Below are 16947 nucleotides of genomic sequence, written 5' to 3'. Positions count from 1 at the left end.
CCCCAAAAGGCCTCAGAGGTTATTTTCGGGCGTTTAAAACACAGAAATTTCGAACCCCTAGGGTATTGTTATCTCGATAGGTCCAAATTTCGCTCCCCACCTTCCTTGCGTCCTTCACTTTTGGACATATCTGGATCCGCCACTGGCACTGTTTTTGCATTTATCTTGAAACACACTTTGAAATACGGCTGTATACTGTCTTATCTGTTAATGCATTTGTTATCTAATTTCTGTTTCATTATTCTTATGTAAGCGTCGTTTAGTTATATGAAAACATGGATGCAACACATTTGTTTTGTGTGTGCAAATGGGGCTGGGGGCTATAGCCCTCTCGTCGGGAGAGCCTCCCCCCCCCACTACATCCCGTCGGGGAATAACAAGAATTAAACAAAATATATATTTGTTTGTTCGTTTAATTTGTGTACTGTTTGTGTTAACTTTTCATCACAATAATACTCTAACAAAAACAATAATGCGGTAATAATAATAATAATGATAATAATATTAATGATATAATACAAATAAATTCACGTGCCGTTTTATTGCAAGTTATCCGACTACCGTATATATTTCACATTGAATTAAACCCAACAACAGGTAATCTTCTTCATAATGAATTAATTACGTTCAAACATCTATTGGATGTCAGCAGAACAGTGTCAAGTGTCAAAACAGCGTTTTGACACTATTTTTTAAATGTCAGTGCATCTTAATGTTATGTATTGAAATAAAAAAAAATGCCCCTCTCCCCGTTTGAAAAAAATCTGGATCCTCCTCTGTTTAATGAGACTAATAAAAATAGGTTTACGTTCTACTATGACAAATGATCGTTTGGATATCCTCATGATGCTTGAAATACATCTTGATCGGGGAAGCAACCTCGTGGTTTACAGATTTCAGGCAAAGTTTCCAAAATTTATAGCTTCACTGTGAATTAAAAGCTTGTACTGTGGCGTTCCCGGTGACATTGTTTTTTCTTAATTTATCGTAGTATAATGTGACAAATTGGTGGCCTTACTATTTAAAGTAAGACATTATTACTGTATTCGTAATTTGTTTGATTATGAAAAACCCGGACTTCGCCAGGATTGGAGGATAGTATTGTAATGTAATACGGTGGGTTTTTTTTTAATAATTTAAAATGTAAAACGGATTTGTTTGTTGGTTCCATTGCATACTCTTTGTTTTTCGTTGTTTTATTCACAAATTTTCGATTTTGGAAGTTAATTTGGACATTAAAAAACATACATGATGTCAACGGTAGCTTTGATGTCAAATAACTAATAAAAATTCACCAAAATTCGTCAAATATCCGTAGCTTCCAGGGGGCGAAGCCCTAAACCTCCACCGGTGGCCCTTCAGTGGCTTCCCCCAGCCAAGTGATACTCGCTTCGCTCGCCTATCCACCCCCTCCCGTGTCGGGGCCTTTAGCCCCCTTTCGGGCAGATCCTGGCGCCATCACTGAATAAATACTAACCAAGTGTAACAAAGTTAAATTAAAAAGAAAGATTTAGATTTGGCTTCGAATCGTAATATAGGCCTACTTTGTGTATCTGATCCACACGATCACGCGCGGGCAGGTCGAGCAAAACAATACTATGTCTATGAAAAATGTCAATCTATATTATAAATTGAGAGAGGCCTTAATGTTTGTGCCGATTTGCCGACCAAACGGGTGCACAGCTCTGGAAGAAATAAATCGTAGCACCATTATTTTAAATGTCATATTATTACTGGAATATTTTGAGCTATTTATGTCTATTAAAATTTAAAAAAAAAAACAGTTTTATAATATTAACACGAGTCTACAAAATATTAGACGAGGATTTGTCGCGCAACAAAAGCAACATATGTGAGAATTCATTATTCAAATTACGTTCTGAAACTTTGTCTACACTATCAAATTTAATTTAAAAAAAAGCGTCACATAAAATTTGAAGGGACATAGAGTTGAACACGTTAAACTTTTTTTTTATACAATTTTATGATATGTGTTATGACGTCATCGTACCCATATATGGGCACATCACATTTTTTTTTGTCACATAACATTTGTGATAGTGTAGACAAAGCTTTACAGTGCGAAGAAAAAAACAGCGGAGTATTCATATATATTATAATATAAATGTGTGGTAGGTAGTGGAACGTTCCACTTCAGTGAGTACTGCTGATACAAATATTGCGGCAATAATAATAAAATATATTATAAATTGACTATGTACGTTAATCATTAAAATAAGTAAATATGACAATTAAGGAATGTCTACAGTCTACATCAATCACAATACTTTAGCATGTATCGTATAATGTATTTGTTACTATTACTTACCAGTCGGCACGGTAGCATTAAACAATTACTAATGACTCATGTTCTTAATTTAAAAACTAGGGCTAATTTTAATTTGATTTGCAAAGGTCTTCCTAAAATTATGGATAAAGGCGATGCCGTATTTAATATTATGCTTCAGAATATTCTGTTATGGCAATCAAAGGCGTCGATCAGTGGTTGAAAGGTGGTGGGGGAGGGGGTGGGGTATAACGAAATTTAAAATTAGAAGCTTTGGGCCCAAGCCTTGGTTGAGATGAAGGGGCGGCATAGGTCACCGGTGGGGTCCAGGAGGCGAGGCCCCCGGAAGTTCTGTTACCTAACCCCGATATTCCAGCCCCGGCCCGCGGGCAAACCCAGGCCCGAGATTTTGATCCTGGTGGCCGGGATTGTGAGTGGAAATACTATTGTCTAATTCACGATCAAACATAAAGGTTATTTACTTTTTATAGTTATCAGTGGCGGAACCAGGAAAGCGAAATAGAGGGAATCATGGAAAGACAGTTTCACAGAAAACTAGACCACTTCAGCCCCACCATAAATGGGGCTGAGGTAAAAAAATTAATGATTATGACACCTCTACATGGCCGGAATGGCACTCTTAGACCTAAATTCTAATTATACTTTTCCATTTTTTTACTTTGGCCGACTGGCCCTCACAGAATGATTATTTTCTGGGCGGATCCATAGGATGCGATTGGTAAACGACGTCGGTCCTCCCACAGCAGGGGCGGATTTAGGACAGAGCCCCCTCCCCCGTTTTTGGAAAGTAAGGAAAAGGGGGAAAAAGAAAGAAAATGAAAATATTGATCGCCCAAAATACCTCAGAGGTTATTTTCGGGCGTCTAGAAAAAAAAAATATCTTGAACGGCGCCTCTTTCGCTCCCCCCACCCCTTTTCGGGACATCTCTGGATCCGCCCCTGTAGAGTGCTTTTTAGCTGGTAAAAAAGTGTGATCAGCAGTTTTTTTTTTACTTCTGTAGGGGTAGAGGAGGGTTATTCATGAGAATAATGTTCAGGCTAATGACAGACCTGGTTTGATCGGTAGTGAGCCTGTTAATTTTGCCGTGTTCACAGTAGCTGTCTGGGCTGAGTTGTCAACTTTGATGGTTACACTATATCGACCATCTCCCGATATGTCTAGGAAGTAGCCTGAATATACTCCGTCATCTTTGGTGATGTCGGCGCTGGCTCCGTTATCAAGAAGTTTCAATTCCATGGGAGTATTCGACGGACCGTCAATGATTGCAGTCACGTGTGCGTTGATCACGGGTAAATAGCTTTGTGTGACCATTGCATAAATGATGGGGTTTGGGTTTCCTGTGTAGTTTACGGATGGATCGCCAACAATTGCGACAACTTCTATTGGTTCTTCTTCAGATGATTTCTTAGACTGGACACTTACAGTAACAATATCTGAATAATAATATGTATTTGTCACGTTGAACTCCCACTGTCCTATCTGAATTAAAATGAAACATAGCTTTCTGCATAATATTATTTTCTTATCAAATGGTGATCGATCCAAATTTACATTATATTGTTACAGTGTGTCTGTATACTATACCATTCATCGATATTTTTTTTAAAGTAGAACAGATATAAAACTGTATATATAAAACCAATTATAAAAAGGAAAATAATAATAATAATAGTAATAATAATAATAATAATAATTATTATTAATATTAATATTAATATTAATATTATTATTATTATTATATAATAATGCAATAAACTGTTATTATTAGTAATATCATTAGCATTACTAGGCCTAAAAACTTGTTTGTTTGCCGTCATTCGCCTCCTCCAAAAACCCAAAAAATGGGGGTGGGTTACTTTTATCTTAATTCTTGAAATATATAATAAAATATATCGCAGTTGTCAGCAAAAAAGCCGGCAGTCGCGACATGTTTCCAATGATTTTACATCTGGTTAAAAAAAATAAAATGACAGCAAACACGTTTTTTAAGGCCCCTTCATTATTACAGTACTGTCATCATTACTATGATCATTGTTATCTCTATCATCATTACTATCATCATTACTATCTTTATCATCATTATCTTTATTAGCGTTATTATTTTTTTAATTTCATCATCATTACTACGATCAATATGTTTATTATCATTACTATCAACATTACTATCTTTATCATCATTATCTTTATCATTATTATCGTTATCATCAATATCTTTATCAAAATTACTTATATTATATTTTCATTATCATTATCTTTATCATTATTATCTTAATCATCATCATTTTTATCATTATCATCTTTATCATCATCATTATCATTATCAATAGTATTATTTTTTATTAGGCCCTATTATTATTATTAATTATTATTATTATTATTATTATTATTATTATTATTCTATTAGCTTAATTAATATTAATATTTATGATATTATTATTATCAGTATCATTATTAGTATTGGCGTGAACAATGCAACTTGAAAGTTTAAAAATGTGTTATATTTCACTCTTACCATTGCTTTACCGGGTATTCCGATTGTTATAGTATTCGATGCATAATCAGTGTTGTACAATGTCTGATTAACCAGTTGTCCAGTAGGTGATTTCAAAAATACCTTAATACCAGAGTTGAGCCATGAGAAACTGAAGACCGTCTCGAGCCCGACAGACGAGTCGATATAGACACTGTCAGTGACGGTGCTATATGATTTTATCTCTAGGCCATCACTGTAAAGCTAATTTTTTAGATAAACAATTACAAAATTTGTTGAATTTAGTAAATGTCATAAAAATCATTAAAATAAAAGCTTGTAGGTATTACGCGTACACGTTGTTTGCAACATATTTATTGAAATATCGCTTTTCGTCGTCGCGCAATGGCCGCGATTATTTTTTTCCTTCGAAAAATTTGCACGGAACTGACTCAACTCGAAAATCTCATATTTCAGAATTCAGGAGGTAAAAATGTCATCAACTAAAGATAAACGTCTACAAAACCCCTGAGACTCCGTTACCATGCTAATAACTAATGAACCGTTTAAAATGACAAAAGTAATCGAGTTGTACGAGTAATCAAAAGTGTTATTTGAACTTGAGTTACATACTAATGAGCATTTTTATTTGTTAGTTAGACCTAGGTTTTGAAAAAAATTAATTACCTAGGCCTAGAACTATTAAAATTATATATAATAGGCATGAGTTTGGATTGGTCATGTACTAAGAAAATATTACTCAAAACAGTTTTGGAAGGCCGCTTTCAGAGGAAAGCACAAAGATAAAAAGGGAAAAGACCAGCATTTTTATTTATAAAGTGAAAAGCTGAGAGTAGCAGCGCCACCAGGACAATCACAAGCGTAAACAAAGTAAATTTTTCCACGAAGTAGTCTGCTTTTGTCTTTACAATGCCCAAATGACCTTCATGAGCTATGCAAACCTTTCTGTACCTTTTCTGGCATGACAATTCGGCGTCCACGTAGCACCAGTTTTCCATTGCCACAAATGGCTAATTCGTGTTTCACTTTTTCACAGTGGATGTAGAACTGTGAGTTGACTTATGGGTTTGTAATGTCCGCGATACCATTTCCAGCTTTTATTGCTTGCATAACAGCTTTCAGCGTTTCATCTTCTTCTGTCGCTAATTCTATTTCCTCCTAAGATGAGGGGTGGATGTGGCTGTTATGTAGTTTATGTACGTATTCTTTAGCTATTTTCTCCTCTCTGCTAGTGTTAATCTGGGCCTTGTACGGGTGTCTATATATGCAATCATCTGGGTTATCTAGTCCAGAACGATTAATGACCTTAGCGTCACAAGTCTCATGGCTCATCGTTAAAGTGTTAGAGGAGGAGTATATAGTTTGGATTCCCATAGATAGATAGATATTATTGACTTATGATCGGTAATGATGGTGATTGGTTTGCCATATACTTATATGTGAAAATGTTCACAAGACCAAATAACTGTAAGACCTTCTCAGTCTGTCTGTGAATATCTCTGCTCAACTTGCAAGAGGGCTCTGCTTGCATATGCTGCAATATGGTGAGTTTGAGGATCAGCTGGGTCTACTTGCATTAGTAGGGCTCCAACTGGGCTGGCATCAACGTGTAGTTGTGTATCATAGTGTGAATTAAAATATATTAGAGCAGGTGCATTTACCAGCGCAACTTGTAGAGTAACTAGGGTTTGATTATGCCTGTCAGTCCATTTCCACTCCTTTTTCGCGTTAAGCTGGACACTCACTGCGTCGTCGACGGTTGTACGACCGCCGCACGATGAATCAACATTTGCTTCCGGCGAGCGATAGACGACGCAACGCCGTCTTCTGATTGTCAGTGGCAATCTGAACGAATCCTAATTAAAAAGACGATCCGTTGGGTCCGCGTCTTTGCGCGCGTTCTTCGTTGCGTTGCCGTCGCGTCGCGTCGCACGCAGTGAGTAACCGGCTTTAGTTTGCAAAGTGGTTGAGAGATTAGTGTATTCTGGGATAAAGCGTGAACCGCAGTAGCTTGTCATTCCCAATAAACTTTGTGGTTTGTCCATCTCAACAACAGCTTGATTTTTTTTGGATCAGGAGCAAGTAATTCTTTAGAGAAGATGTGAGCAAAGAATTCGAGGGTGTGTTTGTCGTATGCACATTTTTCAGAGTTCAATGTAAGTTCCTTTTCACGAAGGCGTTGGAAGACAATATGGCATTCTGAAAGATTTCTGCTACACTATTAATTCTAAAGTTGAGGCGTTTATATCGACGAAGTCCCATGTGTGTTGAAAAACATGTATCAATATTCTGGTCCTAGTTCTATCTGGTTATATCCTTGATTCAGATCCAACTTACTGAAAACTGTAGCTCCGTTTAGCTCATGTATAATTTCACTAATGGTTGGAGTTATGTGTCTTTTAATAGCGGTGTTTGGTTGCCGCATATCAACACACACTTTAACTTTTTCTGGTGTTTTCTTGGGTACTAAAACAACTGGCGATACCCACGGTATTGGTCCATCTATTTTATCAATGATTCCTAGTTCTTCATCATGTGCCAATTATTCCTCATGATATTTCCCTACATGAAATTGAACTCTGTGAATGCCTTGAGCTACTGGGATCACTGTCTCATCAATTCAATATGAAGATGTACCTGATAGTTCTTGAGTCTCCCAACACCACAAAATATGTCACTGAATTCGTTTATTAACTTGTCTGTAAAGTTCTCTATTATGTTTACACTACAAGTAGGTTGGATTAAATTCAGTTGTCCTTTCAAACTAAGGAGCGATTCACTAGAAAATTTGACAACATAAAATGTTTTATAAAAGTTTGTTTCATGCGTTAGTAGTCCTTTTCATCGATAATGTTGATACCAGAGCCAGAATCTGCCATCATGAGGATGCTGTCACTCTCAATTTGGACTGTGAAGTGCGGTAGTTTTTTGAGTTTTTGAATATAAATAATTATACTTAGTATATATTGCCACATGTTCCACACATTTGTCCTCTTGCCTGACAGGTATTTTTCCCTATGTGAGGCCAATGTCCACCAAATTTCGGAATTTGGAATTACTTTGAGTATTAAGAGGGTTTCGCTGTACAGTTCGCTTTCCACTGTATTCAGTTTTTCTTGACTCCACTTCGGAATGTCTGAAAGATCGGTATCATTCGAGAAAGAAACACGTCGTTACCAGCCATGGTTTGAAGCTTGATTAGTTTTAACGATCGCTAATATACTCACAATATCTGTACAATCCGTTCTGAGGATGCTTTGTAGCAGTACTGTAGCATTCGTCGCCAATATTATGTTCTTTGGTAATTACTATGTTGTGTAAAACAGAGTAACAAGAACATGCTTGAGTTCATTGAACGATTTGTTACTGAACTATTTCATTCTCTTCTCTACTCCAGAGGGCGCTAGGGATGTTAGCTTATAATCGTAACCACAATCGTGTCGTCACAACGCCAGGTAGCGCCCTCTGTTGCCAACCAGACGTTGGTTACCGTTCATTACACCTGAACGACTTCATAGGTTTTCTGGAATAGGCATTTTAAAATCTAATATTTTATTTTAAAAATGTACTAAAAACACAAAAGCTTGCATTATATTAGTTATCGAAAATACATTTATTTATCAATTAAAATTTACAAAGTCAAACTAAGATACAACATCTTAATAATTATGTTAGAAATTGTGATCAATGGTTTGTCAGTGGAGAAAATGGCGTTCCGTTGAACTCTTTTTGCAACGATAGCAACGGAGTAGTATCACGTGGTATCGCGACGTAACACTATAGTACTCTATACTGTGTGGTTTGAACATCACAATAGATATAATGACGTCAACACACTTTCTATACGAAAAATATACATACCAACGTGTGGCGAAACCTTCCTAATAAGCAGGTCATGTGTGATGAACAAAACTGCAGCATACCCTCAAGACAATTATAATGGCATCGGCTGTCGTATTCAGGTACATTTATTATTAAAGTGCTGAGGTTTCTTAATTTACTTATGGTCGATGGTAGGCCTAAATAATTGAATTTCCTAGACATTGAATTTGCCCTTTAAATTATTTTGACAAATTTATTAAGTCTTTTTTCGAATATTATGTAACATTCCGCTTTATTTTATGATAATCCATTCTTTAGTTTTTGCGTAATCTTGCTAAAAGCCATACATACAGACAGAGAGATGGACAGCACGACGAAGAGACAAAAGGCAGTTAATACTTAACCCTTTTTGGCGGAGGTAATCAACAGCACTGTAGTTATGTATGTGTTAATGAACGAAGATGAAGCAATAACCATAAAAGAAACATATAAATTGTATAATAAAACAATGGTTATGAATAGACAAATATTTAAACTCACTATTATTGGAAGGTCCTGTGAACTTAGATCTGGTCTACTCGTGACGGTGGCGGTAAATGCGTTGTTGAGGACCGATATATCATCGTTACCGTCGAAATAATAAGGTATTCCACCAGAAATATCACTAAGATCTTCAAGGTCACTGTCAGCATAGTTAGTAAATGCAATTGTATCAATGATAACTCCAGCGTCTTTGACGTCATCCAGAATACCACTGATGCCATATTGGTCATGATTTATCCCATCGCTAATTACAAGAAGGTAGCTTCCAGCTGGATCTTCTCCATCACGTGATAACACCTTTAATAGATTGCAGTTAATCGTCAAATTAAGCCATGTACAGACTATCACATAACATCATGACCATATTAGACGCATCATAGCTATATTGGCATACAACAGTTTATTTGTCAAAGAAAATTTGACAGGAATGTGAACAGAACGTCATACAAATTCTTAATTCACACATTTTCAAATTATTAACTCAGCCTATCTAGGTCATTTTGACATACAAGCGCTATACACAGCATAGGTTTATATCACTTGGCATTTTATACGGGCATGTACAGTTTAAACTACGAATTTACTTATGATAGCTGGTTATCTGATCAAGGTGCTTACATCAATTGCCAATAAAACACCGTACTCTATGGCGGTCCCTCCATTCGCGGACATTGGTAATTTTGCTACTAGTCTATTTCGTGACACTTCATTAAATATTAAGACCAGTTCAGATAAGACGCTGGCGGAAGATGAAAATTCAACTATGCCGACGTAACTGCCCTTGTCAATGGTGTATAGCAAGTAGTGTCTTGAAGCTTGATAAAGTTGCAGAATACGATCGCCCTAGGATTAAATAAATAAGTTTATCACATTGATTTAGCATAGTTATCAAAAATCAAAATAAGCAGGAACACATCATATACTTTAGAACTTTAATGCTGTGCCCTATTAATTTCTATTCGTTCACTGTCGATATTACAAGTTTGTAAATCTTTCCTAATAAAAGTCAGTAAACGTTAAACTTAATTCAAACTTAACCTAAACTTGTGTGGCAAAATAAGGGAATAGTACAGTAATAGTAAAGATTACTCCGGTAGGAATTGCTTTACTTTGTTTAACACACCAATATTTTAGAGCACCCCTTATGATTTCTGTTAATATGCTGTTTCCAAGTAAGAATTTCTATCTAAAATTACACCAAGAAACAATGTCTATTGTACACCGGTTAATTCACAACCATCTAAAAAATTGCAACGAATTAAATTTATATTTTTGGTTTGGTGCAGTGTTCCCAGCAATATAAGATTTGTTTTATCTGTATTGAGAGAAATTTGTTACATTTAAACATTTCGGAAAGCTTATTATTCATTACTTTGAAAATGTTATCAATATTACAATCCGAATAGAAAACAGTTGTGTCATCAGCAAATAATATAAATGAGAGTAATTTAGAGGTATTATATCATTCTTGTATACAATGAACAATAAGGGCCTTAATATTGAACCGTTTTGGACTCCATACTTAACGCTTTCTTTTAATGAATTTACATGATTTTATGACACGTACTGCTTTTTTTTAACTAAATAATTGTGAAAACAAATCTAGCAAAATGCTGTGATCGATCGTATCGTAAGCCTTCAATAAATCCATTAAAATGTATATAGTATAATGTCATTCTTTTTTGCTTTAGGTACGTTACTTACGAAACCGATTATAGCCATATGCGTAGCATGATTCCTCCTGAATAATGTTTCCTAAAAAAACCTTCCTGAAAATGTATTATCACTATGATTAAACGGTATTGGTAGGGAGTCATTACATTTTAGACAGTGTCAACATTTAGAATTAACTCTTTTTCTGAATTCTTTAACGGTCAAATTGGATCAAGATTTATGAACATATTTGTGGCAAATTGTACATTTTATGTGATTTTTTTTTACTTGTTTAAGACATATGCTGCATTGGAGATACATTGAATACCAAGATAAATAAGTAAAAAAACATGAAAATAATTGAAACAATAAAAAAAAAAATCTGTTCGGAGAAAAAAAAACGAAACCGAAAAGTACTTAAATGTTGCCAGAATAATTTCAAGTGCCAAATGACTTTCAAAGTTTCAAATAATGATAGGGTAAGCATAGCAGGGGGCGAATCCTTATCACTAAAATACGAATAATGCTTTTTAACCTTGTTTATCTCGTCATTCTTTATCATCTAATTTCCCGTTTTATTTCCCATAACGACCATTTTTTCTTGGTAGCTTCAAATAATGTTTACAAAAAATGGCGCATGCGAGAATGCTCACCACACTAAAGTAATAATAATTAAACTAATATTTTCTTTCTTTTTGAATTTTTTTCTAACCTTGTTTATTACGCCAATTCGAAGCAAAACAAAAAAAAATCAATATGACGCACATCTTATATGTACAGATATTTCACTTTATCATGATATTTGTTTCTTTCTCAGATCAGAACGAGTAAGGTCATCCACCATATGGAAACTACTCCCAAATAAAAAAAAAATCTCATTATATTTCTCATAACGGCCATTTTTTTCTTGGTAGCTTCAAGGAATTTTACAGGAATATGGAGCAGGTGGGAATGCTTACCAAACTAAACTAACATGTTTCTTTTTTTTCTTTTAGTAATAAGAAAGAGCCGCGTTAATGGATAAATTTTAAAATGATGTCAAATCTTCGATTGAGAATAAAGAATTTGATTAACTAGAACTTTCAACTTTCAACATTATTGGTCCTTACGGAAAAATATTTTTGAGGGATTTCTCATAGCATACATATTTAAATACCAAAAGAATATACAGTATTAGTTTAAAACACTGATAAAAAACTTGTTTAAAATATTTAAAACTTATTTCATTTTAAAACCATTGAAATATTAATACATAATAAAAAGTATCACCTAATTACATCATTTAAAAGTCGAAAGGAATATGGAACAAATGATTTAAAATACCTAGCAACTTGCTAGGAATTTAACAGCAACTTGCTAGGTAATTAACATTTAGTTTCAGTCAAACTCAATTCTAGTTTAAAGTGGTATGACCACCACGATATTCGTTAACAAGTTTTTTTACAGGTAGAATTTCTTTTTTATTATCATTGTTTTTGTTTTTTTAATGAGCGCATTTCTTGCTACGGGTTTTGCTTAATCCATCTAACGGTGTTCCAAAGTTAGTGGGGAATCAATAAATAAATCGAAAACAATGCATTCCCTCCTCTCTAGTCAGAATAACCAAGAACTATGTCAACCATTAACACATTAAAATGTTTTACGGTATGCAAGATTTCAGCTCTAAAAGATATTTTTCTTTAAGTTTTGCAGACAGGAATAATAAAATGCATACCAAGTTACTTCTTATATTGACAGTCTGTTACTGCATAAATACATATTACTATTAAAAGCAATTAGCACTCTAAATAGATTAACCATAAACGTAAGAGAATTGATCTTTAAGAGATCGAAATCGCTTTAGATCGCAAACGCTGGAGGGAGGCCCATAGGGGCGTTAAGAATAACCCAGTCAATAAGAACCAAGTAGTAGATTGCACACGCCCCAAACTTATTTCATTTTAAAACCATTGAAATATTAATACATAATAAAAAGTATCACCTAATTACATCATTTAAAAGTCGAAAGGAATATGGAACAAATGATTTAAAATACCTAGCAACTTGCTAGGAATTTAACAGCAACTTGCTAGGTAATTAACATTTAGTTTCAGTCAAACTCAATTCTAGTTTAAAATGGTATGACCACCACGATATTCGTTAACAAGTTTTTTTACAGGTAGAATTAATTTTTTATTATAATTGTTTTTTTTTTAAATAAGCGCATTTCTTGCTACGGGTTTTGCTTAATCCATCTAACGGTGTTCCAAAGTTAGTGGGGAATCAATAAATAAATCGAAAACAATGCATTCCCTCCTCTCTAGTCAGAATAACCAAGAACTATGTCAAACATTAACACATTAAAATGTTTTACGGTATGCAAGATTTCAGCTCTAAAAGATAATTTTCTTTAAGTTTTGCAGACAGGAATAATAAAATGCATACCAAGTTACTTCTTATATTGACAGTCTGTTACTGCATAAATACATATTACTATTAAAATCAATTAGCACTCTAAATAGATTAACCATGGATAAACGTAAGAGAATAGATCTTTAAGAGATCGAAATCGCTTTAGATCGCAAACGCTGGAGGGAGGCCCATAGGGGCGTTAAGAATAACCCAGTCAATAAGAACCAAGTAGTAGATTGCACACCGCCCACCCCCCACATCATGGGTATGCAGCGAAAGAAAAAGTATATAAATTAAATATCACCCTCATATTTCCTGATGACTTCTCTTCACAGGAAAATGCACTGCATACCAAATTGCTTCTACTATTACTGCATTAAGTATATTAATTTAAAGTATAACTTTCAAATAAAATCATGAATGTACGTAAAGCACATTACCGACATACTCCCCGACGTATCTAATACCAACACCACCCGTCTGTCGGTCGGTTGGACAATACGAAAAGTTGGTGTTGTATCTACATCTCCTTGAAGTGGTGGGTTGTTGCCATTTTTAAAGTCGGCTGATTCCAGCATGACGTCCCATGAACTTTTATAGTTGCACAGAGTGTTGTGTTTGTGTGGAGCTTCAACGTCGTGATAACCCGGTGGATCGCTGGGATCACTATGGCAAAATGTATTGACCTTCAATAAAAAGTAGGTAAGAAAACCAAATTAATTATCAAGAAATGACGAAGGTACATCAAGTCAAGAAAATATATTTTTATTTGAATATCTTGGGGAATGCATTACCACAAATTCGTACACTCTTATTAAGTACCACTGGCTACACCATAAAATGAACCCGTAAGGGCCAATGACACCACAAAACACAACATGGTAAGTTATATATATTATATCCCATGCGGGAGAGTGCATTATCAGAAATTAAAAACCGTAAGAGCAAAATATAGGCTTAGAAATACAGAGATAGCCGTGTGTCTCTTACGAACTTTTCGCGCTATCACGGTATTAACATATATTGATCTGTAGCACAGTGTTTGGAAATTGTGAACTTTTCATTTTTGAAATTAGCTATCTTTAATGCTAATAAAGCAACCCTACTCAATAAAAGGTCAACGCTGGTATTAAAGTGCAGGCTTAGAAAATTACTACCTTATTTACCTAATATAATATCCGGAATAGAAATTATCATCGAGGACCCATTGAAAATGTTATAAAAAAGCAAAGGACATACCTCGTGCTCAAACACTGACGTACAAACCACGTCAATGATCGACCAGAGTGCCAATGGTCACTACGTATCACCCTAGGTTACCCCACAAAGGGCTATAATTCAGAAACATATGCCCATTCTACAGACCACAGAACATCTTTGGTCTGTTTTTCCAGATACACCGTTCATAGCCTATCGCAGACCACCTAACCTTCGTGATATATTAGTACTGTACGATCTAAATTCAAGAGGCAAACTAACTCTTGCGACAACCGTAATTTGGGTAGTCATCTTTGTGGTTCATCATGCAAAACATGCTCCTTGTTTGATTCTACACAATCATTCAAGAGCAACCAAACTTTAGAGCATAATTAAACAAATCAGAAGTTAGTAGCAATGTTATAGCATACCTGAAAACCTCATGATTAGCTATGAAAATAGGTTTTACTTACCCATGGGACCCCATATAGATGTACTTCTTGATTCTTGATTGAGCAAGTAATCTGGTGTTAAATGAATGTACTCTCCCTTTTCTCCACATTTTCCAAGTTGTTTTGTGTACGGGTTGTCTTCCCATCTAGGATTGGGTATATCGACTATAATATTAGCCCTATCGAAACTCTCTGTATTGACAACTTCGTACTCTGGTCTATGTTCCCACGATTTCGGGACCAAAATTGTAATGCTTTTCCAATAAGCACGACTGTCTGTGGCTTCAAATAGTCTCGAAGATCCACTGGTAAATATTTCCTTTCAGAAAATATACATTTACATTATATTAATATGAACGCATATGAGAGAGGTTTATTGTTTAGTCAATATCAGGTACCCAGTGATACAAATATGGCGTATGTTATTCATTGCGTACGTACAAAAAGAAGGATTTTCCGTATAAGTATAACATATACATATTTTAATACTCGGATGAAAATACTTCCATTCTTCAACTACAACTACTTCTACAGTATTAAGTGGGATATTTGTTTGCGAGATGTGTATAAGAGACAGGGCAAGGGTGTGTACTGATAACCTACCGTATCGATAAATTGTCCGTACATGATTGAAGCTGTTGCCTTTTGTCCAGTTGTGTCTGGGTAGAAGACACACTCACTTTGATAAACACCCGTAGCCGGGTCCAGATAGCATTCCTTTTGGGTATTTATATTCACATATTCTCCTTTGATCGCAAGAGAACACTTTGTTGCTTCAACGTTTTGATTTGAATGTGCATAGAATGCTGCTGATCCGTCAGTCGAATATTCGTCGAATAGGCCCCATTGGAGATGACCCCATTCGTGAACCAACAATTTGTCTTAAATTAAAAAAAAGTCGAATATGTAAACCATTCAGTAGTTCTAGTATTGACCATTATTCTTAGTAATGGTAGGCCTATTATTATTATTATTATTATTATTATTATTATTATTATTATTATTATTATTATTATCGTTATTATTATTATTATTATTATTATTATTATCATTATCGTTATTATTATCATTATTATTATCATTATCGCTATCACCATGTGGAGCCCTTACAGGGACATATTAAAAACAAATACTTTAAAAAATATCCGTTCCCATAAATTAATATTTCGTTCCCTTGAAATTTTATTTCGAGGAACGAATTATTGTATTAGGGCAACACATTTTTAATTAGAGGAAACAAAATAATTTAGTAGTGGAAGTAGTAGTGGTGGTAGTAGTATTTAGTAGTAGTAGTGGTGGTAATATAGAAATAATAATAATATAGAAATTTATATAGCGCCTTTTGCCAAAGGATACAAGGCGCTTAGAAAAAGTTTATTGTAGGAAGAGGATTATTTAGGAAATAAGTGAGCTTTTAAGAGTTTTTTTAAGACTTCAGTACTACAAGCATTTCGGATAGAAATAGGAAGATTATTCCACAGTTTTGGAGCAGAGGAAGAGAAAGATTGATCACCAGCAAGTTTGTTGGATTTGGGAACAGATAGACTAGACAGGAACCGGAAACAGAACGGAGAGAATAGGTAGAGGTTAAGAAATTCAACAGGCAGGAGATATAACTACGATTGGAGGACTGCAGTGTATTAAATGTCAGAACTCTCAGGATTCTCTGTGACACTGGAAGCCAGTGGAGATGATTAGGAAGAGGAGTGATATGACAATATTTGGGTCTGCAACATACAAGGCGAGCACACTTATTTTGAAGTTTCTGAATACGACTTCAATTATATTTACTGATACCATAGAGTAGTGAATTACAGTAGTCAAGCCTGGAGAGTAATAGGGCACGAACAACATTATGACAGGTTTCAAAATCAAGAAATTTGCGGATGCGGGACAAACAACGAATCTGCCAATTTATGGACCGAGAAAGGTTTGTTATATGAGCAGTCATATTCATTTCATGGTCGAAAACAACCCCAAGATTTCTGATAGTTGGTGAGTGTCTAATAATGTGACCGTCAAAATGGAAAACAAGATTTTCAAGGATTTTATAGTGATAATTTGAAGAAGCAATGAAGAATTCAGTTTT

General features: G+C 34.9%; 1 protein-coding gene across 1 annotated transcript in view; it reads right to left on the bottom strand.

The window, feature by feature from the left end:
* Nucleotides 1-16947, bottom strand: part of LOC117119611 (calcium-activated chloride channel regulator 1-like) — a 23411-nt gene that overhangs the window by 724 nt on the left and 5740 nt on the right. The window contains exons 3-8 of the mRNA XM_033264445.1: nucleotides 15462-15739; nucleotides 13650-13895; nucleotides 9784-10008; nucleotides 9163-9462; nucleotides 4822-5043; nucleotides 3359-3788 (exon numbers count right to left, since the gene is read on the bottom strand). Of these exons, the coding sequence (XP_033120336.1) occupies nucleotides 3359-3788; nucleotides 4822-5043; nucleotides 9163-9462; nucleotides 9784-10008; nucleotides 13650-13895; nucleotides 15462-15739 (1701 nt within the window). The remainder of the gene's footprint in view (nucleotides 1-3358; nucleotides 3789-4821; nucleotides 5044-9162; nucleotides 9463-9783; nucleotides 10009-13649; nucleotides 13896-15461; nucleotides 15740-16947) is intronic.

This window comes from Anneissia japonica, unplaced genomic scaffold (genome assembly GCF_011630105.1).
Source record: "Anneissia japonica isolate Jap-2015-1 unplaced genomic scaffold, ASM1163010v1 scaffold287952_len401801_cov160, whole genome shotgun sequence".
NCBI lineage: Eukaryota > Metazoa > Echinodermata > Crinoidea > Comatulida > Comatulidae > Anneissia > Anneissia japonica.
Note: the sequence above shows the minus strand (reverse complement) of the source record. Positions and strands in the feature narration are given on the sequence as shown.